The sequence below is a fragment of the Macrobrachium rosenbergii genome, chromosome 5 (assembly GCF_040412425.1).
Source record: "Macrobrachium rosenbergii isolate ZJJX-2024 chromosome 5, ASM4041242v1, whole genome shotgun sequence".
NCBI classification, from domain to species: Eukaryota; Metazoa; Arthropoda; class Malacostraca; order Decapoda; family Palaemonidae; genus Macrobrachium; species Macrobrachium rosenbergii.
The window spans coordinates 70,289,153-70,316,652 of NC_089745.1; the positions used below are offsets into that span (position 1 = coordinate 70,289,153).

Here is a 27,500-nt window from a genome sequence, read left to right on the forward strand (position 1 = left end):
ATATGACACAAAATAAAGGTAGATTAATATTTGAATGTAGCACTACATTCTTTCATAATGCTTTTCACTTTTTTAAGTGTAGTGGAAACTTAACTCTTTGGGTTAGATTTGTATGTTGAAACTAAAACCCGGTAATTAGTGGAGTATGCATTGTGTTTAAAATAAATCCGATGAGAACCATATTGCAAAGTGTGTGCGGACAGGTTTCGTTGTTTATGATAAGTGTCGTACACAAGTAAAAATTTCATAAATTGTGTGACATATTATTGTTCCCCTCTTACCTGCGTATTTCTTCTGAGTTGACGAAATAGTCGTCCACAGCGTCTCTTCCGTAGTCAGCCGCTTACGAGTCTGTTATTTCGAAGGGAATTAGATTAAATGTAATTCTATCTCTCAGAAAGGCGTAATGGAGACGAAATGGTAGCTTCTTACTTTAATGATGAAAGTTAACTACAAACTCAAGTACATTTACGGTTACAGTTAATATCTTGAAACCACTCTTGCTAGACAAAGTTCAGTTTAAGTTTGGTTGGGGCCATGAAAGCAAGGGGAAGCTGCGTCTTCTTGTTTGGGGTGACTGAGACTCGAATGCTCTTCTTCTTCTGGCTTCTGGCTTCTCTGGAACCCCTCGTTCTTCTTGTTATCTTCCAACTCCTCCTTTTCAGTTCCTCATTGGAAGATTTTATCTGTAAGATCTCCCCTCGAACAGCTTGATTGGGAAGACAGTGGTGGGTGTTGTTAAAATCTCTCCTTCGAGGATTTGATTGGAAATGACCTCAGGAGGAGGTGTAAATGACTCCTCCCTAGAATGTTTGATTGGAGAGAATATGAACTACTTCACTTTGTCCAGCCCTTTTTCCATGGAATTTCCATGTAAACGCCTCCTGTTGAAGGCAGGGTTATAGATATGGCTGGAATGTTAGCTTCTGACGAGGTGCTGAGTAATCCTTAGTCAGCCAAATTGCGAGGGCACAGTTTCCAGATTTTACGATCGGTTTTATGGCCCTGGGCGCGATATACTCGCTCACTGTTTTGAGTTCGTGCAAGACGGTTTCTTGCGGTTTGCTTACTTGACACTTATTGTCTCGCAATGCATAACAACCAAGGCTAAATTGTTGTTCTCTCTCTCTCTCTCCTCTCTTTATTCTTTCTCTCTCTGTCTCTCTCTCTATTCTCTCTTTATTCTTTCTCTTATGCTTTCCTATCTAATTTTTTTATACCTTTACATAACCAGTTAGAAATTGTTATTTTTGCATAACTGCTTGTAGATTCTCGATGGACTTTGCCATTATTTTTTGGACAGCATTCGATGACTGTTTGATATGAACTTTAATGTTTTGTGCATTTTATTGAACCATTCGAGACCTTTGTGTCTCCTGCTCCCATTCTGAACTTTTATCCAGAGTTAGGGGTTGCTTTGGTAGCTGAGAGTCAAAATTACTGCCGCTAAAGCATTGTTTGATAGCTACGATGTAATATCAGCTCTTGAAAACCATTAGCCTATAATTTCTTTTTTGCTTTCCAAAATATCTACTGTGAACGCTCTATGTATTATTATGATGATCACTGAAATATAACATTGTATTACTTTAAATCCTAACGACATAAATTGTTATTATTTAATTGGTATACTGTACTAGGCAATATGCATATCACGTAGATTCTAGTGAAACTGGACGTTAATAATACACTAACGGTAGTCGTAAACACTGGTTTATTTTACGTAGCAATTCCGATTTAGTTTTTAATAAGAAATAACATTTTCTGTGTAAGCACAAATTTTTTTGTCTATAATTTGTACGTCATTATTGTCCACACACCAAACACACACACGCATTTATACACACACACACACACACACACACATATATATATATATATATATATATATATATATATATATATATATATATATATATATATATTGTACGTATATGTGTGTATGTGTTGCATGCATACACATATAAATGCCCATAGAAGGGAAGGATATGAATAATTTTAAAAATCCAGTCATGGCCTTTTGTTTTGAGCTAAAGACAAGGCACGGTAAACGTAGACTGTGTTATTCGAGAAAAAGGGGTGCACCTAAAAATGGTTTCTTCATCCCTGAAAGCCGCGATTTTGTAGGATTTATTTGCACGAGAAAACCAAATCTTAATATGATAAGAAGTTTTAATTCTCTGGTGATATTCCAGGTACGTATCATTTGTGGTCATGTTTTATCATTGTTCACTTCAAATGTTTTTCTTTAATCGCCAGAGGTCGTCGTCTCTCGCACGACGTTGGTGCTGCGGGGAGGCATGTGACTGAAACTGTGGTTCCATGGCTCCGGTAAGAAGAAGTGAGGGGTAACCCTACCAAACTGGTGCCTGCAGCTGAATGTCTGTTCTGTTCTCCTTTTCTCTCGATGTGTTCGTTTACCCTGCCGTCGCATACCGTTCCCTTTCCCAAGGAGTTGAAAGCAAAAGTACTCCATGTTCTCTACCCTCTTATTTCTCGCCCTTTCTTCCCCCCTCCCGTTTCAGCTACTGCCGCGTCCATTTTCCTTGTTTCTTTAATATGGTATGTGTATAGCAACACCCGTATGTCTTTCTACTTTCTCTTCGACTGCTCTCTTGAGAGAGTTGGGAAGACCCGTTGTGACTGCTGCTTACCACTGTGACTTCCAGCACTCTTTTCCACCTGTTTATCTGTACACAGCACCCGATGTCGTACCAAATGAAATTAGTTGTTATATTTAAAAAGACATGTTCACACCAACTTCGGTTCCAGAGATGTGCTAATTATTTTGAATGCCTTAGGAGTTTTGCAATGCTACTTTCAGTAAATGACCTGAACACCACTGCGTTTCACAAGGCATGTTTTCATGTATAAATGATAATTAATTTTCTGGAACAGTCAGTGTGAACAGCCTTTTGTAGATGATGATTGTGAAGTATACCTTCATTGCCTGAGCTTTTAACTGTTGCCCTTTAGATTAAGGAACCCTACTAAAGTACCCTCATTACAGCTCCTGTGAACTTGTCTAAAATGTCTTTTCTCCTCCAGCGAAAACATGCTTGTATTACAATTTATAAGTAGTTTTTAGAAAAATGCAAACTTGTATTTGATAAGGATATTTTTGTATGCAACTGTAGATACTTGTAAGGTAATTATTAGCAGTAAAGACAATATTATGGTTAAAAATCAAAAATATATAGACTAGAATAGTGAGAAAACATAATTTGATTTGCATAACTTAGAACCTCATTTTAAAATGTAACTTTTCTCAGATTTTCCGTCACCAGGAATCTGGAGTATGGAGTCGAGAATGTGAAAGATGCTCTCGTCGTTTTCTTCTCACGTAGCAATGGAGCTACGGAACGAATAAATCTTGCAAATCACCTTCATTAGTCTTTATTTTTTTGCAGCATTTCTTCAGGTTCTATCTCTAGATATTGGAATTAAGCTGGACACTTCTCTTTACGGGTGTTTTCAGATACGTAACCTCATTTTGTCCTTACATGAACAATGTATATTCATTATATATATATATATATATATATATATATATATATATATATATATATATATATATATATATATATATATATATATATATATATATATATATATATATATATATATATATATATATATATATATATATATACATATATGTATATATATTTTTTTTTTTCTGAATGTGGGATCTGATGGAGATATGGCACTGAAGGGAAGAACGAATGCCTTCTGAGTGAGAGGAGAGTGATGTGGTGTGTACATCTACAGGCAAAATGGAGATGTAAGGAATGTGGAACTATTAGAAGAATAAAGCTTTGAGACTACACGCTGAAGGTAGCTTATTGAAAAGAGTGCTCGAAAACAAACTGCACAAAAAAGTTGACATCTACGAAATTCAGTTTGGATTATGCCTGGAAAAGAACAGTGGATCCCCTTTTAATTGCAAGACTGGTGCGTAAAATTTTTTGTTAGGCAACAGGAAGTTGTACTAGTATTTTGTAGACCCCCAAAAAAGGTTTTAGGCAGAGTACCAAAGGAAGTAGTTTCTTGGAGTTTAAGAAAGAAAGGAGTTTCTGAGAGGCTGTTAAGCATGATAAAGGTAATATAGAAGACGCAAGAACACTAGTAAGAACAAAATACGGAAAGACAGATGCTTTTGAATTAAGTTTGAATTAAATTAAGGATCAGGAATGGATGAGCTGAGTGAGCATTAGCATGTGAGAGGAACTTTGCTATGGAATCTGCTGTTTTAGGATGACCTTGCTGTAATAGGAGAAACAGAAGGGACATTTCAAGAGAGGCACAGGACTTTACAGGAATTTAGTGGTGATTCTTAATAAGAAGATTCCTTTGAGACGTATGATCAAGGTCTACAAAACAGTGATCAGACAAAGAGTTGACAGTAACAAATAAGTAAAAGGATGGGTGTTTGTAAAATACTGGATAGTCAGGGAAAGTAGGATGAGGTGATATGGCCATGTAGTTCTCAAGGGTGAGGATGCCCTGGTTAAGGAAAGCATGTGATATGGCCGTGGAGGGTAGAAGAATCAAAGGTAGGAAGAACCAAGATCCAAAGAATCTTTAGACCTTGGGCAGAATATAGAGAGACGTCGGAGAGAGAAATGAAATCGCCCGGAGTAAACACGCAGATTCCCACAATAGAATTCTGTGGAAAAGCAAGACTCGAGCGGCCGAAATCATAGGTTGGTCGGATTAAGGTTGCACGAAGAAATACATACATATATGTGTGTATCTATACATATATATATATATATATATATATATATATATATATATATATATATGTGTAGTATATATATATATATATATATATATATATATATATGTATATATATATAAATATATATATAAAAGAAAGGAAGGGTACAAAATATTTTATGGACTTGCTTGAATAATTTGTTAGCAAAGGTTGTTTTATAGACTATAAGTTGAGGCCTCGGACAACCTAAGTCCTTACTTAAATGAAAAACATAATTTTCAGAATATAGTTTTTCATCGGTTGTCTTAACCTGGACCAGCCTAGTTCTAGTAGTTAGTTAGTGGCGTTTATACCTGAATTTACATTAAAATGCGACGTGTTTGTTTATGTGAGTAAATATTATTAGCTGCTCTTTGTACATTTTATGAAAAATTCAAATTGATATTTAAAAAACTTGTGTTAATGATAGAACCCGTAACTTGTTTTTTCAAGGGATTGATTATCGTATGTAAAATCACAATCAAATGGGAAATGGAAAACGGTTCTTCATTTGTTTTCAGTTTTATGTGATTTCGCTGGGAAATCTTGACAGTTTCCCAAACTTTTCCGTTTCTATATATGTACATCTTCAAAAATTTGAAGGGAGGATTGCCCTTAACTATAGTTTGTGCTTAAATATTCCGAATCTTTGGTGAGTAACCGTTTTCTGTGGCTAGCGGTTAAAGAGAAAATGGAAGTCTAATGCCAAACAACATTATAATTTTTTTGTTTTGCAATCTGGTTTAATTCAGTATATTCCATGACGTTAAAGTTGACATATTTTCCATGTAATTAGAGCAGATAAAAGTGAATTCAGGAGGTTTATTGACTCTCTCTCTCTCTCTCTCTCTCTCTGCGTTTTCTGAAGTGTGTCTTCCGGCAATCTGGTGCCAGTTTTTTTGTTCAAATAATTAAATTAGATCTTCTTAAGATGGAAGCAGTATTACCCAGTATGTGAATATACAGAATGCGTTTTCTGAAGTGTGTCTTCAGGCAATCTGCCAGTTTGAAACAAATCTCTCTCTCTCTCTCTCTCTCTCTCTCTCTCTCTCTCTCTCTCTTATGTAACAGAGCTACTGCGAATAGGCAAATGAGATCAGAAATATTCCAAACTGGCATAGATCTGGGAACATAAGAACATTCAATTTAACAAGAATCCATATAAATATCATCGCTGTTTAATGCAGCAGTAATCCTGATTGGAGTATATACTGAACTGAAGAAGAGAAAGATAAACTGGCAGCACTGGTTGGTTGTAAAATTAGCTTCCCGATCTGCTGTAAACAGAATAATCGAAGACTGCAATAGAGTAGTTCCTTTCAACTGCTGACTTGAGGAACGCAAGGAAAGCAGAGTAAGATAAGCAGGGTTTAAAGAAATTGATGCTTAGAAGCCCCATGGAATATACGCTAGATCTTCAAATTAACTCTTAGAAATGATTGATAATAATAGTATTTGTCACACATGCGAAAAAATTGGATCACATAAAATCAACAGGCCCATAATTCCTGCGCCTTGAAAACGTCTTTTAGCCTCGGTGTAATTTCTTAAGGAGGGAAAATGATTGTGTATATCATATCGTTAGAGAAAAAAGAATAGGGAGTCTCAGAAAATTCTGGATTGTTAGAAAAGAAGGGACTTAGTGTCCAAGAAACGCATGATTGTGGTTAATGGTGCAACGTACATGAAGGATCCGACAGGCTGTTGATTAGAGATTTAAATCACTTACCAAACCGTAACTTTGAAGCTGGATATTTTTCTCGGCTTTCTGTCTTGTTTCACCAGATATTAGATGAATTGAGCGTTGGCTACCTACTTGATTCTCTTTGATTCTTTTTCAATTCTTGTAGGCATGAAATTAATCTTCTAATCTTACTCACGGTCGCCTAAAAATCTTTTCTCATAGGTCTTCTTACCACTCATACATTTCCTGCGGAATGGTAGAGTAGCCACTATAGCCTATAACAACTAGAGCAACATCATGCTGGATCCCCTAAACTGGGGACCCCCCCATGATACGCTTTCATGCACTCATATGGTTCCTAACATTAAAGCCCTTCTTTTCCAGTATGACTTTCATGTTATCTGTTCATCATTTTCTAGTCATTCTCTCATCCTCCCTCCAACGCTTACAAATCGTATAACTTTTTTTAATAGCCTATTGTCCTCCATTCTTTCTCCAGGACCAAACCTGCTCAAAACGTTTTTTATCCATCCTTTAGCTCACGTAACCATTTTTCACTCCCGTATATCGCCATATTTCTAACCTTTTCATTGGATAAACAAATCCACGGTTATGTGATTGTACAAATATATTTATAAATAAAGCTATACAGAAAACTTCCGAGAATCTGTACGGCTTCCCTTTTCAATCTGACGCGGAGATGAAAAGATTCGAACAAAGTTAAGACATAGAACAAGCGAAGTTGTTTACAAAACAGGGAAGTGGTCATTAAAACAAACATTAGTGTACCAGGTCATGCTGTCGTTTTCTGAAGACAGTCCTGCTAGTCTCTTGGAACGTCCAAGGGCTGCTTCTACAGTATAATGCGGTCGTTCTGAAGATGATCATCCAGAGCTTACTGTAGGCGCCGGCAACATCGGTTACTGGAAGTGACCGAGTTACCTGGACGGGAGAAAGAGGCAACCGCAGCATCAGATGTGGCTATAGGAACAGCACTATTTTAATGCTCTTTTATTCTTAAAGCCTTCAATACATATGTGAGAATAAGATCGTTAGTAGATTTATCTTATTGAGTAAAGTATTTATTACCTTCCATGATAAACCACAATTTATAGCAGCACCCTCCACAAGTCTTATTTTACCAACATTTTACCTTTGCTTCTAATAATGACCTTAAATTCTACCCAATGTTTGCGATGGTCGAGTTTTAGACTATGATTAACTAAGGCATTGTTTTCTGTATATATATTGTATGCTCTTTTGAGTTCCCCGTTACTTGAGAGCAATCGTTCTCCATATTCCCCCAAATATTTCATGTCACATTCGGTGCAAGGAATATGTTTATTGCTGTTATTCTGTGAACTATTGTTGTGTATAAGGAGATTCTTAATGGTATTTTTACAATTATAGACTATATTTTATCATTGTGATTTGTATGTACGGTTTTGTTTATTCAGTTTAAGTTGGGATTTAAAGGGAGAGCAAGACAGTTCATAAATTTCCCCATGTCATGTTCTTTTGGGGTACCTATATAAAATATCCTTTTTGTTCTCTTGAAAGCATTGGGTAGAATCTAAGGTCATTACTAGAAGCAAAGGTAAAATGTTGGTAAAATGAGACTTATGGAGGGTGCTGTTATGAATAGTGGTTTACCATGGAAGGTAATAAATAGATGCTTTACTCAAGAAGGTAAATCTACCAATGATCTTATTCCCACATAATATATTGAAGGCTTTAAGAATAAAGAGCATTAAAATAGTGTTGTTCCTATAGCCACATCAGATGCTGCGGTTGCCTCTTTCTCCCGTCCAGGTAACTCGGTCACTTCCAGTAACCGATGTTACCGGCGCCTACAGTAAGCTCTGGATGATCATCTTCAGAACGACCGCATTATACTGTAGAAGCAGCCCTTGGACGTTCCAAGAGACTAGCAGGACTGTCTTCAGAAAACGACAGCATGACCTGGTACACTAAAGTTTCTTTTAACGACCAGTTCCCTGTTTTGTAAACAACTTCGCTTGTTTTGTGTCTTAACTTTGTTCGTATCTTTACTTCTCCGCGTCCGAATTAAGATGGGAAGTCGTACAGATTCTCGAAAGTTCTCTGTATAGCTTTATTCATATATATAAATCGTTTAATTCTTTTGACAGTACATATATTACGCAAATATTTTGACTCAACAGATTCAACCTTTTATAGAAACATACTATGCCTCATTAAAGGAGACTTGACTCAACTTTACTTCCATACTGGAGACTTGGCTCAGATATATCCTCATATATTCCTACCTTGGCTTCTATGGGCACAAATTCTCTTGCCAATCTTTTTCGAACACCTTCTACGTGCCTTGTTTCACCTATCCTGTGACTCGCCTACAGTCATCCATAATTCATTTCCAAATGCCTGAATATACCAGCCATTTTAGTATGTTCCAACATTCATATTAACATTAATTGCTCCATCTTCTTGGTGTCTATTTACTCTCATAATCTTCTCGTTCATTCGCTCTTAACTTTTTCTTGCAAACATTTTTCAGCTCTTTTATTAATATCTCTCTGTGATCCCTGACCAGTACCGTGCCATCTAGCAATGCCAACCATTCCACACGTCGTTCATTACTCAGTTTTTTATCCTTCAACTTTGCTACCACAGCAACTGATTTTTCTCCAACTTCTGGCATCATTTCATCCATAAATACTTTAAACGTCCTTGGCAATATAATGCACCCTTGTCTAAGACCATTCTTGTACCAAACTAGTCAGTACTACATACTCTGACAAACTGTGCTTTCATAATAAGTTTTCGATCACTCAACAACTTGCCTTTTGTACCATGTATTCTTGTAACCCTTTACGTTGCCTCTCAGTTGATACCATATTATGCGGTTTTCTTAGTCTATATATTCCACATACAGCTTTTCCCTAAACTTTCACACTCTTCATATAGTTGTTTCCTAACATACACTAGATCTAAACACCCTCCATGATGCCTCGTTACCTTTCTCTTAATATAGTGAAAACAATTAACTTCTTATTTCATTGCCAGTCACTTTGTCAAGTTTCACTCTTGAGTCTAAAGCTCTGCCTCTCCTCTACATCTAAATAAAACAAAAATTCAAAATACTCGCTCCATCGACCCCAGAATGCATTGCTTTCATTCCATATCACTCTAGTTACATCTTTTATTCAGAGATCTGCCGGGACATCAGCCTATCTTTGCACTTACTCCGCTGAATTCATAAACATGTAGTTGTCTTTATTACAGATATGTTACATACTTTGTAACATCCGGCAGTAGCAGGATTAATCAGTTCTCCCAACTGTCATTTTCAGTCAATTATTGTAAGGAATTGTTTTTTTTAGTTCATATGGAAAAGTATTTGCTACATTTTTTTTTTCGGGATTAAGGAGTACTATTATTATGTTCACGTTATTCGGTATATTGTTGCTTTAAATACCATGGTGTATTTTTCTTTATAAATCTAAATACATTCGTGGACAAATACTCTCGTGTGTATGTGTTTGCTATAATTGCTGAAATTATTATTATTATTATTATTATTATTATTATTATTATTATTGTTGTTGTTGTTGTTGTATTCTCTTTGGTAACAGGTCTTAAAAAGGATGTCGAGCAGCATTCATTTACAGACTAATGTGAATACAAACATTAAACTATTAGCAAAATCTTCCCCTGTTTCCATGATAATAACGCTGTTTTTCATTTCTGCAGGGGAAAGAGTCGAAGTGTGGATCACTCCATACACAATCCCTTCGACCTGGACGTCCTCCGCCGCAAGATTGGCGAAAGGACGTCCTCCGAGCCCTCCAGGGATATCCCCTCCCCATCCCCAGGTAAGGAAGTCCAAATTATTTATCATATATTTCCAGGCTTAACGATTTTGATGGGTACCTGGTAGTGTCGAAGATTATTACCTGAAAAAATAGGAAACTATGTGAATAATATTCTTTTATTTGTAATCTATATCTTTGGCTCTCCGTTGCATGGACAGTTCGTAACTTTATTGTATCTATTTGGGATTCGTCAGCTGTTATTGTTATTTATTCAAAATAATAATACAAGTATTGTCCGCGGGGCTTTCATTTATTACATTACGAAAACCTGTAAAGGACCATCAGCTGTGGCATTCATTCACAGTAAAAGAAAAGTCCTGTTGAAATTATATATATATATATATATATATATATATATATATATATATATATATATATATATATATATATATATATATATATATATATATATATACATATACATACATACATACATACATACATACATACATACATATACTAGACCAGCCATGACGCGTTAGGTCACTTTTTTTATTGTGATGAAAAATAGCATTTACATACCTTCGTATATACATCATGGCATCTTGACACCGTTCCATCATATATCTTGCCTAGACCACCCGTGGTCCGTTGGTCACTTTTTTATTTACGTATATATACATATATATATATATATATATATATATATATATATATATATATATATATATATATATATATATGTGTGTGTGTGTGTGTGTGTGTGTGTGTGTGTGTGTGTGTGTGTGTGTGTGTGTGTGTGTGGAATCTACTCGTCACTTTTACCAGACACATATGTAATTCTAATAGCCACAATTAACGTCTCGAATTCTTTGCGCTTTTTTGGATATGCTTGTAACTACGAAGCCGTAAGATCCAAATGCAAGAAATTGAAGAGACTGTGATGGCCGGTCGCGGGAAACGAACCCGCATCACCATAATCACAAGGAGGTCCCGATGCCGACCTGACCATTCAATTTCTTGCGTTTGGTTCTTGCGGCTTCATAGTTACAAGCATACCCAAAAAAGTGCGAAGAATTCGCGAAGTTAAGAGGGCATTGTGGCTATTAGAATTACATATATATATATGTATATGTATATATCCTACTGTATATAGTATGTGTATACTTGTTAATAATAATTAAAATAGCAGTAATAATATTAATAATGTGCTCGTATGTTTCTTCTAAGCTATATTGATTAAGTACGAGAAATTTTAAAGAAATGTTTAAATGAACAATTTGAAACCCTCTGGCAACAAACAGCATAGAAAGATGCAAACATTCCATAATACACATACCACATAAGTTTCAAAGTCTAAGGGCAGCAGCACCACCAGCCCTGTTTACAAGGGAGGGGGAAGGAAGAGGGAAGGGGGAGTAGGAGGGGAGGGGAAGGCGGAGGGAAGAGGGAAGGGAGAAGAGGAAGGGATGGAAGAGGGAAGGGGAGGGAGGGGGAGGGAAAAGGGAAGGTGGAGAGGGATGGAAGAGGGAAGGGGAGGGGGTGAGGGGAGAGAAGGGGAGGGAAGAGTGAAGGGGAAGGGGATGGGAGGGGAGGGGAGGGGAGGAAGGGATGGGATGAGGGGAGGGATGGGAGGGAGGGGAGGGAGAGGACACAGCTAAATTAACTCTTAATTGTGTGCTCCAGAGTGCAAACAAACAAACAAACAAACACTTCAGAATTTTAGTATTATATATGTATAATATATATTATATATATATCCATACACCTGTGTTTAAGTGCGCAGATCATGTTAGCAGGGGTTTTCAACTTGGGATACGCGTGCCCCAGAGGGTACACCAAGGGTCTGTCAGGGTTGTTAGGGTTAGGGGCCTGGCCGCTCACGTACTTGTACTGTACGCTTATTGGACAGGGAGAGAGGCGCAACGTGTGGTCGGGCAGGCACCACTCAGCAGTCGTGAACTGGAGATTGGTGTTGCTGCTTTTTGGCATGACGATTTTAAGGAAGACTCTTTTTTGTCACCCTTGTCACCCTCTCGAAGCTTCAATGACTGATGCAGATATTTTTGAGCTAATTATTTCTTTCTTTGATGGTGAAGGACTAGATTGGGAAAATTTATGTGGTTGCACAGCAGATGGAGTTCCTGCAATGTTAGGCAGTCAGTCAGGATTTAAAACAAGGATTAAAGGTATTAACAATAAGGTAAAACACATGCACTGCATGACACAGAGGCAGGTTTTAGCAGCCAAGACACTGCCCACTGATACGGTAAAAATGGTCAACTTTGTAAAGTCAAGTGCTCTCATTTCTAGACTATTTAGACTTCTGTGCTCAGATTTAGATTCTGTTCATGAAGCACTTATACCACACAGAGGTTCGAAGGTTGTCTCGTGGTAATGTTGTCAAGAGTGTTTGAGTTGAAGGACACACTGAAAGTGTTCTTTAGTCGCAATGTGAAGGTGAATGATCCAAAGTGGATTACTTATCTTGCCTATCTTGTTGACATATTTACACGCCTAAATATTTTAAACGAATCTTTGCAAGGAGCTGATGCTGTTGTCACTGACGCTGTTGACAAATTGAAGAGTTTTCCAGTGAAACTAGAACTGTGTTAGACAAAAGTAAAGCATGAAAATTTTGACATGTTTGAGACACTTGCTGAGGCAGGACACCTCAACTGTAGTTCGAATGGTAAACTTAATAGTGGATCAGCTCTCCTCACTTCACAATGAAATAAAGAGATACTTTCCTGATGTGTCTGAAGGAAATTTGAAGCTAATTAGAGACCCTTTTCATACAGATATTGCTTCTGTTAATGATGCTATTTGAGAAAGAATCTTCAGTCAGGTTCTGGTGTAAAATATCCAAGTCATATCCACATGTCGCAGAGGAACCTCTTCGTTCTCTGTACTTTTCCCATCAACGTATCTGTGTGAAACTGGCTTTTCCAGCCTATTTGTCATAAAATCAAAACTAAGGTCTCGAATGAATGCGGAAGCCGATCTTTGATGTGCTTTAACAAAAACTGATCCTCGGCTGACCAGGCTAGTTGATGAAAAACAGTCTCAGCCATCTCATTAACTCTCTTTTGCAGCTGATGTAGTAAAAATGTTTTACATCACTGACATTAAAAATACCCGAAAGAGTACATGGGGAGAAAAAGGTCGAAAACCCCTGTGTTAGAGGAAGAAAAAGACCAAGACCATAAAAAATATGATCCAGCTTTTCTGACGGTGCCATCCCTGAGTTGGGCAGGAAGAAGGGCGAAACGAATGTGTAGAAACTGGTTACCTTTTCAAGTAGTTCCAAGGTTCTCTTAGTGCAAAGGGCTGCGTTCCCCTAACCACAAACTGTGGTTTAAGTTTTAAGTTTTCTTTCAATATAAAGAAATATTAGGAGATATTTTTGAAATGTAGAACGTATGACCAGTAGTTTATTCATTATGTCACTAATTCTTTCTCTGCCATCAGTTGCTCCCCTTGGCTTGTAGCATCTTGCTTTTCCAACTAAATTTGGAACTTGGTTAATAATAATAATAATAATAATAATAATAATAATAATAATAAACAACAACAACAACAATAACAATAATAATAATAATAATAATAATAATAATAATAATAATAATAATAATAATAATCTCAGCCGCAATGCTTCTCAAGCTGAGAACATTTTAAACACCATAGCTTTTTCATCCTTTATTTGGCTTCTTCCTTTTTAGTACCCTTCAGGACACCTTTTCATTATAAAGCCTCATGGCCAATTATTACTTCCTTGATCACTCAAGTAACGTATTAATGAATATGTAAGTTAATTCCAATTTCAGTATAACCAAAGAACCTAGTTTGACTCAAGACAAGTGACAAATGATGAACATGTCTCAAAACTACACGAGTATAGATGTAGTAAGATGAGAAGGGCGAATGAAAAAAACTTATGTAAAAAAAAAATTAAATAAAAACTATCTAAAATTATAATAATAAAAACAACAAGATGACATGGAAAAAATGAAAATAAGCTGATTTGAAAATGCAAAATAAAACAAATATAATAAAGAAGAAATAATGAACATGGAATGAAGTAAAAATGTAAATAAAAAATGAAATCTATCATCAGAAAATGAAGTGAATTGCATCACAAAGTGTATTAAATCAGTGACCATTTAATCATGAAACGATATGATTCCATTAACATCAAAATACTCCTCTAGAGTTATGTTAATCTCTTTCAACAGAGCTGTGAATAATCTGAGGGGAGCTACAACCTGCCAAACAGAATGTGACACAAAATTTACATTGAATGCAACACTATCTCATTGTCGAGGATCCTTTTGATATTCCACGTGTTTTTTCTGGGATTCAGTAATTATGTACCTGTATAAGATATATATCATTTGATACGATACTGATACTCTTCTGGTGATCATCTCTATCACACGTTCAGTTACAGTGTTTGGTGCACTTTCTTGATAATCTTAATATAATTTCACTGTGAATGGCATATTGTCTCAGTTATCGCAGAATTCTTCATTTTCTGTACAATTCATGTACTCAGTTCTCAACAGGGCTTTTTTTGCACACAATATATAAAGCACAATACTAACAACTCACAGTTCATTATAGGGGTGCAGAATGACAATTTAACTAAAAAAAATAAATATCAATGTACTACAGATAAGTTTAACAGAAAATCAAACAGTAGGCCTTTCAAATGTAAGCTACTTCTCAAATACGGGATTTTAGCAATAGCTTCCACCCATCAGTCATTGATTATGCAGCCTTCCTACAACAGCTTACAGTTGCGACGTTATCGTATATGGAGTATTTCTAAGAACAGCTCGGAAATGCTTTGGTTCATAAGAAAGCCATGAGATACATCACAGTTATTCCCTTTGAAGTACAATGATTGCGGAACATCTTCCTTGGGTAATCTGAGGTGTATTATTTAACTGATGTATTTTATTTACCTGGGCATTATAATAATCGTATAAAATCTCTTTATTGTCTTCAGTGTTCTTGCGAGCATTACGCATTATATATTTTATGTCCTGAATTCCTGAATAATGAACTGCAGACCATCAGCAAAATCGGCAGGGGCTTTTGGTTGCCCAGCTCATGTTTGGATACTTGCTACAATAAAGCTGTGAAGTTATTTGATAATAAAAGTGACAGGAAGTCCAAATTCCTTAAAAACACACTTAGGTTACCAAGTTTTAGCGGCTTTTAGTCCATCAGATCAGTGTTGAAAATATTCAGTGTTAATATAATCTTTTCAATGATAACAGGAAAAACATTTGTATAGCACATGTCCTCACCAGAGTAACAACATTTATAAAATCCCATTTAGGGACTGTGATTCATTTTATTCGAGTCAGACAAGTAAGGATATAAATCTATGAATAAATCAGCATAAATATTCAGTTAGAACTGGCAAAAGGAATAATGCTCTTTTTGTATGTCTAAGTGAAAAATTACTTGGAATTGACTGGTTCCATAGTAGTATAAATAATATGTCAATGTATTGTTCCCTAAGCCTCATCAAGTCTGCATTAATATAGCTAACAAATGGGAATAAAATAAATTTATTTCTAGGTCTGTACGCTCTTGGCCTCATTCTGCACAAGATGCTCGAAGGAGATATAAAAGGGAAACTATATGCTACAGGTAATTTTGGTTAATGCCCGTTGCCCTTCCTTGGGTATATCAAGTTGCCTGAGATAATCCTTGACAACTGGTCCTGACCTGAAGACCTACCCTCAAACTAATGACCTTGTATGTAACAAAATGGTTATATGCTACTTTTAATTCTAATCTTGGTTGCTGTTTTTTAAAGATCTTGCACTCTACATTTTCAGTTTCTTCTGTCTATATATATACAGTATATATATATATATATATATATATATATATATATATATATATATATATATATATATATATATATATATATATATTCTGCTGTTTGACCTCTATACATTTTATTGTAGAAAAATAATGCGAACAAAGACAAAAAGACGTCTCTGCCTATGCTAAGGACTGCTTCGCAGGCAGAGATAGGCTGGGTGTATTTAAAAAAAATAACGTCTTTAGCAGGAATAGTTAGCATTAGGGGCCTAAACCCATAGGTAGCGTTTCACCAAGTATTCTCTAGTAACGGTGGTCTTAAGCTTCCTTCTGCTTTGTCCTATGCTTTCGGAAATGTTTTTCCAAATTTCAGACTGCTCCGAGGCATAAAGACATACTGATGCGAAAAGAGGTCAGAGAGACTCGAGCGTGTGCGAGACACACGCATTGTGTGTAACTAACTTCTTTGTACTTGCCCTTTTACTGTTTCATTGGTATTAGTGAGCTGAGACAGACAGCCATTTTCAGGACTTCTGATCAGCCGTTGTATGCGCAAACAACCCACGTCAATGGTAAGTTTGAAATTTGCCAAATTTTCGTCAACTCGCTAGTATCTCTTTCTGTATTTCCAGTTCCTTTGTTTTCCCTCTTCGCCACCATCTACGATTGGTATAAACAATTTACTTTTATGAAGTCTAGTGTAAGAATAATTAATGTTGTCTAGTGATCCTGTGTAAACTATTCCGGTGCAGTAAATAGGAATTAGGGAAAGTTAAGTAAGTAATTTTCAGCATTCAGGCAGCCTTGCGTCTCGATCCCATTGTTCGGAAGAGAAATAGCCTTCACCAGTACTAAATTGCGTACGATATCTAGTAGTACAAGCAAAGGGAAAATTGACTGTGTCCGATGTGGGCAATAGTTCATGTAATTTCCTCGCTAACTACACATTCTCTCTTTGTCGGGACCAATTGGGAAGTAAGGGGGGTTTAATGTAATCCATGTGTTTCAGGGTAACCCTTTATCCCTTGTATTGTGTTTCCCCGGTTGGCGGCCTTATTCCATTAAGTAATTGTCTGTCTTTGAGGTTAACTTTTGCCTTCAACTGACAGGTTACGTGTGTCCTTGGCAACTCAGGGCCTCATAAATTACGTTAATTAATTAATAAACTCATCAGCCAAGCACCGACACGTAACATTGGCGACCTTGCCAGGATCTAATTAATTTAGAGAAAAGAATCTGGAGTCAAAAATTAATTACACAGTAATTCCAAAGAGAAAAGTCACATGTTTAATTTCATGCTATTCTTCCAAACAAGGAGACAGCACAAGGCATAATAATAATAATAATAAATAATAATAATAATAATAATAATAATAATAATAATAAGAATACCAGTTATAATTAAGAAATTAGCGTAGGTAGGAAAGTGTGCATTGAGAGCAGTTATAATTAACAATTTGCAAAATGTTAAAAGAAGCACTTTCACCACGTTCAGATACCATGGGTTCTGCATTCCAGCGAAGGTCGTGAGCCGAGTTATCGTGTCATTGTTAATATTTTGCTATTTTCCCAGCCAAGGATTAATGCATGATATTGATTTTTGAACAAGTTGACTAGTGCAAAATAAAGAACGGAGAAAGTGTGCCTAACATGTCTCTCGGAGTTAATAAGTGTTAAGATAGCGGGAATCATATCAAAATCCTGTGTCATTAAAATAGCAAATGAACGGCAATAGTTAACTTTAAGTAACGTAAATTCAGTCCCGCCTGGATGTCACGAATCCATTTCCTCGATAAGCGTGGCGGCAGCGAACAGCATTAATTCCACGCGAGAAATAAAAAGAGAAAAAGCATAGCTCATAGTAATTTCGTTTTCCATCTCCTCAACATAAGATCCTTTGCATTATTGGTATATTTAGAGTAAATCTGTATTCCTGCACTTGATTCATTCGTTTTGTGAGAGGAATTCGAGTGCTTTGTGTAATTCAATTGAAAAAAATGCACCTCGAGAGTCGTGTATTCATCCGCCGAGCCCGCTTCTAGTCGCACTTGTTTTGAATTTCCTTGTGCTAACGGGATTCGCCTGACATTTTGGGACCTTTATTAACCGCTCCCCATGTCCCCCATCTTAAAACCTTTGTTGTTATCGTTTGTGTGATTGGGGTAGCACACAGTCACTTTTAGCTTCTGCCACATTGCCACTTCAGGACTACATCGTTGGGTGGAGTAATCCCCCTCTCAAAATCTTAGCCAGATAGACTTCGATAGATAGAGACTAGGAAAGGGTTCCATACAATAGATAAAAGCAAGATATAATTTAACCAGGGAATGGTAGGTCTTAGTTAGGAAATATACAGTATAACAAGTTCCTATACAAATCCACTGGCGTAAGAAATCATATAAAGAAAAGAACGTATAATTTTAATCATAACTCCTCAGAGTAAGACGCACATCTCAGGCTACCAGAAAAGTTATGATTGCTAACCCAAGGCCCTAAGAGAGCCCAAGAAGACCTATCTTCAAACAAGAACCCTGCCAGTGTGCACTTATAAAAATTTTACTTAAATTTCCTCAGGCAGCACAAATTGGCTGGCTGAATATCTCTCTCTCTCTCTCTCTCTCTCTCTCTCTCTCTCTCTCTCTCTCTCTCTCTCATATATTCAAGTAAGCATTCAACGTAACCTAACCGAGTGTATGTGACCCTCTTCATAAGAAAGTTCGGGCCAACACTGGGATAATTAATCCAACTAAACCAAATAACCAGAAACACCTCTGTCCCACAAATAGATGAGGACAAGTTAAGATTAATTACAGTTAGAAACTGTCGGTCATGAGTGAGGCCTTTTACCCAGGCTTAAGCAGAAGTAGCCTTTCCCCTCTGCAGGAGAAGGGGGTAATAGCACAGCAAGTACTGGGACCAGACACTCACGAGAGCCTCATAAGCAACCACAATTCAATTTTCCTTCCACATTGCCACTAATCTGAAGCACTGTCATCAATCGAATAGCTTACATCTCTCTCGCTGTCCTACCTTCCCTTTCTCTCTCACTGATTTGCTACACTTTGCTGGGGTAGAGTGCATTTCCTTAAATATAGCCTAGTTGGACTCAAGTAAAGGGTTCCTAGGAACACACTGGCACCATTGTGCCACCAAACAAACCAGAGAAAAACAAAACCAGACAAAAGGAACACAGAAGAAAAGTCCTTCTGGTACCTAACCTACACCAGTACATAAGTATACTGAGTGTCACCAGTGTGACCTTTACATGGCACACCCAACCACAGTGCCACCTTATTGAAAGGGTGCCACATCACTGAAGGGACACTTCCTCACTGCCCAAGTATGTCCAGTTGACCCGGATAGACGCCCTTCCCCACCAGAGCCATGGCAGCAGAGAATTATAAAGCCTTCATGGAGGTGGGAACGGCAGCAGGTCTCACCGGATTGGACCTCGCCACATGGGTCAAGGAACAGATTGATGACTTGACCAAGCGAGAGAAGGAAGAAAGACTCGAACGGCGGAATTATGAAGCCAAACAGAGGGCGTATGAAGCTGAACAGAGGAGGTATGAAGAAGAACGGAGGGCATATGAAGCTGAACAGAGAAGAAAAGAGAAGACAGCATGAGTTAGCCTGCAAGGAGAGTGAACTAGCTCTCAAAGAAAAGGAGCTCGAGCTGGAAAGAACGAGAAGGGAAAATGCGGAAGCTATGGCTAGACAGCAAGCCTCTAGCCCCACACCTGCTGCACCAAATGCTCCAATCTCGAGCATCAATTCCCTCATCCCCAAGTGGACTGAGGACGAGCCAGAAGCATGGCTGGAGGAAATCGAGGCACTCTTCGATAACTACAGCACCACTGAGACAGAGAGGGCCTTAGTACTAGCCAAGCACATGGAGTGAAAAGCTAAGGCAGCTCTTCGCTCACTGGAGAAGAGCCAGAGAGGCAACATGGTTGAAGTGTGTAGAGTCATTATGAAGGCCTACGAAATAACCCCGGAGAAATGGAGACAGCGGTTCCAAGGTCTTGCCAAGGAAGTCGGCTGGTCCTGGACTGAGTGGGCCTATCACAAGACCCAGTCTGGTACCCGCTGCTTCGACTCCTTGTCTTGCACAACATTTGAGGACCTCTTCAATCGGACCATGCTGGAAGACCTTTACCAATGTGTGCCTGGGCCCCTTGCCGTATGTCTCAATGATAAGCAGCCCACCACCCTTATGGAAGCCTGCCGCATGGCCGATTCATGGGAAACATTCAACCAGTCCCACAGCACATCTTAGCGGCACATAGTGCCACCAGGGTACCTCTCCGGCTCAACTCGCCTGAAGAATGGACTGCCGAGCAAGCCTACGTGCACCCACTATAAGAGGGTGGGGCAAGCTGAAGCTGATTGCCGATACAAGCTAGGCACTAACAGACAGCCTCCTACTACCAGCCAGAACTCCTCTCCCTCTTCATCCACTCAACCCTCTCCACCAACAGTTACTGCAGGTCACTGATCCCCTACAAGAGACCAGTGCAAATCCTGTGTTGCTGCCGGCCACTACAGTGCTGGACATCCAGCCTGTCCACATCATGTTCCCACCACCAAGTTCATCAACCTCATTAGCACCTCATTCTCTGCAGCCGGGCTGCAAAAGATCCTTTACCCCGAGAGACTGGAGACCCAGTTCATCTCGGTGGCCCCACTTAAGGGCTCTAGCCTGCTGTGACCCTTCCAGTCACAGTAGACACTGCGGCAGACATTAGCCTGACCTCCAGGGCCCAAGTGCCAGCCAGTGCCATGGTTGATGAGAAAACCTGGTGGGGGATGAAGTGGATAGAGGGTCACACCGTTACCATTCCCACGGTCAAGCTCCAGGTCACGACACCTTGGGGCACGCTACCCCACCGCCTTGGCGTGGTGGGTGGAATTCGGCCCGGAGTGGACTTCCTGTTGGGTTGGGACCTTCTCTGGGGAAGCCCTTCACCAATGCCACTTCGCAGCCACGCTACCTCCTCCATGGAGGCCCAGACTGTAGGAGAACCTGATCAAGACCAAAACCCATCTTCCGCCCACCGAAGTGGCCAGCGGAAGGGGCACACACTAAACCGTTCTCGGCCTAGCCCTCTCCATCCATGAAGGGTCGGCCAACAAAGAGGTCCTCCCTCCCCCCGAAGAGATGTTCAGGAGGGCTGCCCAATCAAGCAACGCCCAGCGGATGCCGCCGAGCAAGACTCTCCGAGAGGCTCTGATCTCCAGCTGGGGCAGGAATTTCTGCCGCAGCCAAATTGAAGCCATCTGCGAGGTAGTGCACCTCCAGACCCCTTGTCAGGCATGCCTGACCCTCAACTGCTGCCAGTGCCACTTGCGAGCACTGAGCAGTGCCATGCTCCGTCCGGCACGGACGTTGAGCCACCAATTAAAGAGGACCCTGTGCCTGGTTCAAATCATGAGACGGATCCTCCTCCAGGAGATTCAGGATCCCTCATGGCACTAATCATAGCAACTGGAGATCCTCCAGCACCCAACATGAACCCCTGGAGGATCAAAGTGTTACACCCTCTCTGGGAGACTAGGAACTGGCCTCCTCGGATGCAGAGGTTGAGATCGCTCTTGCTCCAGTTGTTGCAGGAGCCGGAGTAGGGAGCCCTCCTGTAGCTTCTGAAGTTACCCCTGACATCACGCCTGCTAACCCTTCTGGCCTTTCCCCAGAGTCGGTGCCCTCATCACCTCCTAGGTCTGACACAGATAGGCCTTGGAGGAACCCAAAGAAGAAGAAGAAGGGGCGGAAGAGAGCCCAGTAGTTGCCGAGCCATGAGCTCATCCTGGCACTAGTGCCCTACCATCTTAGAGTGATCCTGCCCCCTTGCCCAGAGGAGGTAGCCAGTATGATCTCTATCTCATACATAGCCTAGACCAGATTAAGTACTATACATCAGAGTAGTAACCTTGTCCCTTCCACTTACCATCGAGCTGCAGTAATCACGTAAGTAGTGTAACTACAATCAGACAATCTTAACTATGGTGAAAGGAGCCACTACCTCATGACATGCATTGAGGCAAGCATTTATCATATGAGGCAAACCTCATGTATTAACCAGTAATTACCAATTGTATTGGAAAAACCTTGTAATTTAGTAAGTACATTATCCCTTATGTTGGTGCTACAGTCGTGTTAGGGTAGGTTAGGCAGGGAATACCATAGAATGTACCATTAGGCTAGGTCTAAAACATCATCGACTCGCTAGTATCTCTCTCTGTATTTCCAGTCCCTATGTTTTCCCTCTTCGCCACCAACTACGATTGGTATAAACAATTTACTTTTATGAAGTCTAGTGTAAGAATAATTAATGTTGTCTAGTGATCCTGTGTAAACTATTCCCGTGCAGTAAATAGGAATTAGGAAAAGTTAAGTAAGTAATTTTCAGCATTCAGGCAGCCTTGTGTCTCTATCCCATTGTTCGGAAGAGAAATAGCCTTCAGCAGTACTATATTGCGTACGATATCTAGTAGTACAGACATCTGTTGTGTTAAAACTTTACGTTAAGCAAAGGGAAAATTGACTGTGTCCGACGTGGGCGATAGTTCATGTAATTTCCTCGCTAACTACACATTCTCTCTTTGTCGGGACCAATTGGGAAGTAAGGGGGGTTTAATGTAATCCATGTGTTGCAGGGTAACCCTTTATCCCTTGTATTGTGTTTTCCCGGCTGGTGGCCTTATTCCATTAAGTAATTGTCTGTCTTTGAGGTTAACTTTTAGCTTTAAATGACAGGTTACGTGTGTCCTTGGCAACTGAGGACCTCATAAATTACGTTAATTAATTAATAAACTCATCAGCCAAGCCCCACATGTAACAATATATATATATATATATATATATATATATATATATATATATATATATATATATATACATATATATATATATATATATATATATATATATATATATATATATATATATATATATATATATATATATATATATATATATATATATATATTGGGTATATGTTACATATACCTGGATACTAAAGTACGTTAACACTTGTCCATTTATGCGCATATATCCCCAAGTTTGCTGAGGGTACAGAGAAATGTAGAAATTTTGCAACAACCCTCATCAGTCACCCTTGCAGTGTAAAGATGTGGGAGTTTTACTTCCGAGACTTTTTAGTTTGAGTGTGCCCGAGTAAATGTATCAATTTGTGGAGTATTTAAAAAGAAAAGAAACATCTTAAAATAAAGCTAACGCCAAATTTGCGGGCTTTAACATGAGTTACTTAGAATAGTTTCCTTCTTTATGGTGTGATACTACTTGGACTCTGTTTAAGGGGAATCGGACGATGTAATTTTGAAATATTCTTGTAAAGTGTACAGTAGCAAACCGATACTTATACATGCATTTATGAATGTTAAAGAATTGTTTAATACTTATGGCTTAGTCTCATCCTTGTTGAATTTGTTAGCGTGAGATATTGTTATTGATAATACAAATATTTTTTTCAGTCCTCCCTTATACGTATTCAGGCTATGTAGCTGAGTCAAAGCACGAAAAATAGTAACGAAAAGATGAAATGCCGCAAATTGTGTAAAAAATAGTTAAAGAACTGCTGAACGCAACGTGCCATGATCTGCACTATTTAGTACCATGCTTGACGCGCTTCTGGAGACCAAATAAAACCTCGGGAATTAGTAATATGAAGGGAAAAATGATTTCGTGACAAACTTTGTCAATTTGCTCTCTCTCTCTCTCTCTCTCTCTCTCTCTCTCTCTCTCTCTCTCTCTCTCTCTCTCTCTCTCTCACCTTTATCTTCTCTTTGGTTTTTTGTTTTTGGGATTCTTTTGTGTAGGGTATGACTTTTAGTTGTTGTTTCAGTATGTATATATATATATATATATATATATATATATATATATATATATATATATATATATATATCTACCTATCTATCTAGTTATCTATCTATCTATCTATTTATCTATCTATCTATCTATCTATCTATCTATCTATCTATCTATCTATCTATATATATATATATATATATATATATATATATATATATATATATATATATATATATATATATATATATATATATATATATATATATATATATATATATATATATATATATATATATCAGCAATATTGTTTGATATCCAGTCCACTATACCTCAGAGAATAACTTACACCCAAGGGGGATTATTTGTGAAGCGTGCTTCGTCACCAGTGGGATTCGAACCTCTGCCTGGTTTAGAAACAACGATAGGCTGACTTTGACCAATAAGCTATCGTATATATATGTACAGTATATATATATATATATATATATATATATATATATATATATATATATATATATATATTAAACTTTATCACATACACAATTGTTCTGTGGATTAGTAGAATTACTAAAGGACCTCATTCAAACAGGATGGTATCTAATGGAGCATTTATTCAGAAAAAGTTACGGATACTTGATAATGTGGACTGTTTGTCCAAGAAAGCTTGTAACTTTTTCTGAATAAATACCCCATTAGATACTATCCAGTTTGAATGAGGTCCTTTTAGTAATATATATATATATATATATATATATATATATATATATATATATATATATATATATATATATATATATATATATATCTAACTATACAAATGATGGTAGATTGGTTACTGGCACTAAGGGAAAGTCTGAACTGATTCATGGAGCTTTTGAAGCTAAGCAATCAGCTGCGGATGTCCCTCAACTTGTCACCCTGTACCTATTCTTACAAAATTTGCATTTCGCTTCAGGGATGTTTAGAAAATTCTTGATAATCTTGATTGCTGTGGTGAAGATCCTGATGGTTTCTTCCCTTTGTTTTTGAAAAAGGTTTCTAGTGCATTGTTTCCCAAGATTAATAGGTTCTATAGATTAAAATTTTAGGTCAACGTAGTATCTTTGCAGATGAGCGCAAGCTTAGTAATACAGTGCTTGTTGCAAAGAGTGGCATATCTGCAGACTGCAGTATCTACAAGCCAATTTCTATTCTCCCTGTGCTCTCCAAAATTGCAGAAAAACTTATTTTTAAGCCACTATACAAGCATGTGGAATCCAAAGGATTGTTTGCTGATAATCAGTATGCATATAAGATGCAGTTATTTACCTAGGATGCTCTTTTGGATTTGACATGCCATTTGCAAGAGAACCTTGATAAGGGTTTTGAGTGTAGAGTAATTCAAATAGATTTTAGTGCTACTTTCGATTTAGTAAATCATAAAGCACTTACCTATAAACTTTAGAATCTTGGAGTGGGTGGGTATGTTTTAGGTTTACTTCAAGGTTGCCTTACAGGTGGGGTGGCAGCAGCGAGTTGCTGTTGATGGGAACTTTAGCAAACCACGGCCTGTTGTGTGTGGAATACCACAGGATAGTGTACTTTGTCCACTGTTATTTTTAGCATATACAAGTGACATGGTTGTTGGCCTGGAAAACAAGATTGCTCAGTATGCCGATGATGCAGCAACACTTGTGGGAGTAGTCGAGTCTTGCCACTTATGCTGCCCTTAGTCTCAATCGTGACATGGAGCGGATTATTGAATGATGTAGAGGTGAGGTATGAGTCTGAACTCCAGTAAAATGAAAACACTATTTTTTTCCACCCCGTCCTCCCTTCAAGTGGATGGAACTCTGCTGAATGAGTAGGAAGCTTTAACTATAGTTGGTGTAACTTTGGACTCACATCTTACTTTTGAGAAACATCAATGACAGTGTCGCAACTGCCACATGGAAGTTAGGTATTGTACGTAAGGCCTCTTATATTTATAACAGTGATAAAATCGATGTGACTTGTTTTAGGTTATTTGTAAACAAAAATGTAACAAAAAAAAGAAAAAACTCACCTTTTTATTAAATTTAACACAAACAAGTAAAATATGCACCTAAGTTTCTTCAGCGCAGTTGAGTTTTCTGTACAGCGTATAATCAAGGCCACTGAAAATAGATCTATCTTTCGGTGGTCTCGGTATAATGCTGTATGAGCCGCGGCCCATGAAACTTTAACCACCGCCCGGTGGTGGCCTGGCTTATACCGTTACCAAAAGCACAATTATGGCTAACTTTAGCCTTAAGTAAAATAAAAACTACAGAGGCTAGAGGGCTGCAATTTGATATGTTTGATGATTGGAGGGTATCCACCCTCCAATCATCAACTTACCAATTTGCAACCCTCTGGCCTCAGTAGGTTTTAAGATCTGAGTGCAGATAAAAAAGTGTAGACAGAAAAAAGCGCAGACGGATAGACAAAACTGGCATAATAGTTTTCTTTTACAGAGAACTAAAAAGGGGAAGGTCGCCAGAAAGCCAGTAAGTATTTAACTTAATTTATTTCACTCAGTTCCAAAGCAGAATGAAGCCAGGCTGGCACACAATCCAGCACAAGAAATGCAACACTTACAGTCCAACAGCAATTTCAGTTAACATATGAGATAGAATAAATCCTGGCTAGAAATACAACCCAGCAAAAGAGTGCAACAAGTATATGATAAAAACTTTATAGTTAATTGGCTTTCGAGATGCAAAACTAATTACACAATGATAACACATTACAGAACCTTGGCTCATTTTTCTCTAGTTGCTATAACTGTCAGCTCAGAAGATTCTTGTCGGTAGCAAGACTGAGCTGAAATCTCCTAATGTAACATTCACAAGGTGACAGGTGGCAAAGCCGGAGGAACAAGATAACACATCTGTGGAAAAGATTTCCCAGATAAGAATTCATCCACAAAGATTCTCTCACTTGCAATAATGTATCACAATGGAGGGATGTTTTACTTTATGGTACTGAGCAAGAATTTAACACAATGGAGGGATGTTTTAATTTATATCACTGAGCAAAGATTAATTCAGTTACTGGACAGTGGTCACAGGGGAACTAAACCTGCTAGGTGTGAATAAGGATTTTGTATTGGGAGATGAAATCTGGAAAAGGAAGTTGAGAGAGTCAAGTGGGAGAAAAAGAGAGTGGCATTTAATTGCTACTTCAGGACTTACCAGCAATCCAGTAATGCAGTGTACACATCTACAGAATGAATTTGATCCAATATGCCCTCTGTCCACAATTTAGCATGGTGCCATACCAGGAATAACGACTACGGCCATAGGTTCAGATGTATGAGCAGCCGTGTATGGCTTGTATGGGTGCTTTGCCGAGACTGACTATCACCAGCACCTGTTCATCATCTTGGAGCTCTTGTTTGTCGCTTGGATGCCCTCAGGCCCGGAAGCGGGCTACCCAGGAGTGTCACATGCCTGAAAAGGAGCAGTTAAAACCAGCGGACAAGATCACAGGAATATAGTTCTTGGGGGGAAGGATATCTAAAAGGACACTTGGCATATCTATTAACCCTATGACTAATCTAGGAGCTACCTGCTCTGACCT

The 27,500-nt window shown here is 38.2% G+C and overlaps 1 protein-coding gene across 1 annotated transcript in view; it reads left to right on the plus strand.

The window, feature by feature from the left end:
- Positions 1 to 27,500, plus strand: part of mtd (mustard) — a 1,060,402-nt gene that overhangs the window by 173,682 nt on the left and 859,220 nt on the right. The window contains exons 3-4 of the mRNA XM_067104583.1: positions 2,260 to 2,331; positions 10,179 to 10,300. Of these exons, the coding sequence (XP_066960684.1) occupies positions 2,260 to 2,331; positions 10,179 to 10,300 (194 nt within the window). The remainder of the gene's footprint in view (positions 1 to 2,259; positions 2,332 to 10,178; positions 10,301 to 27,500) is intronic.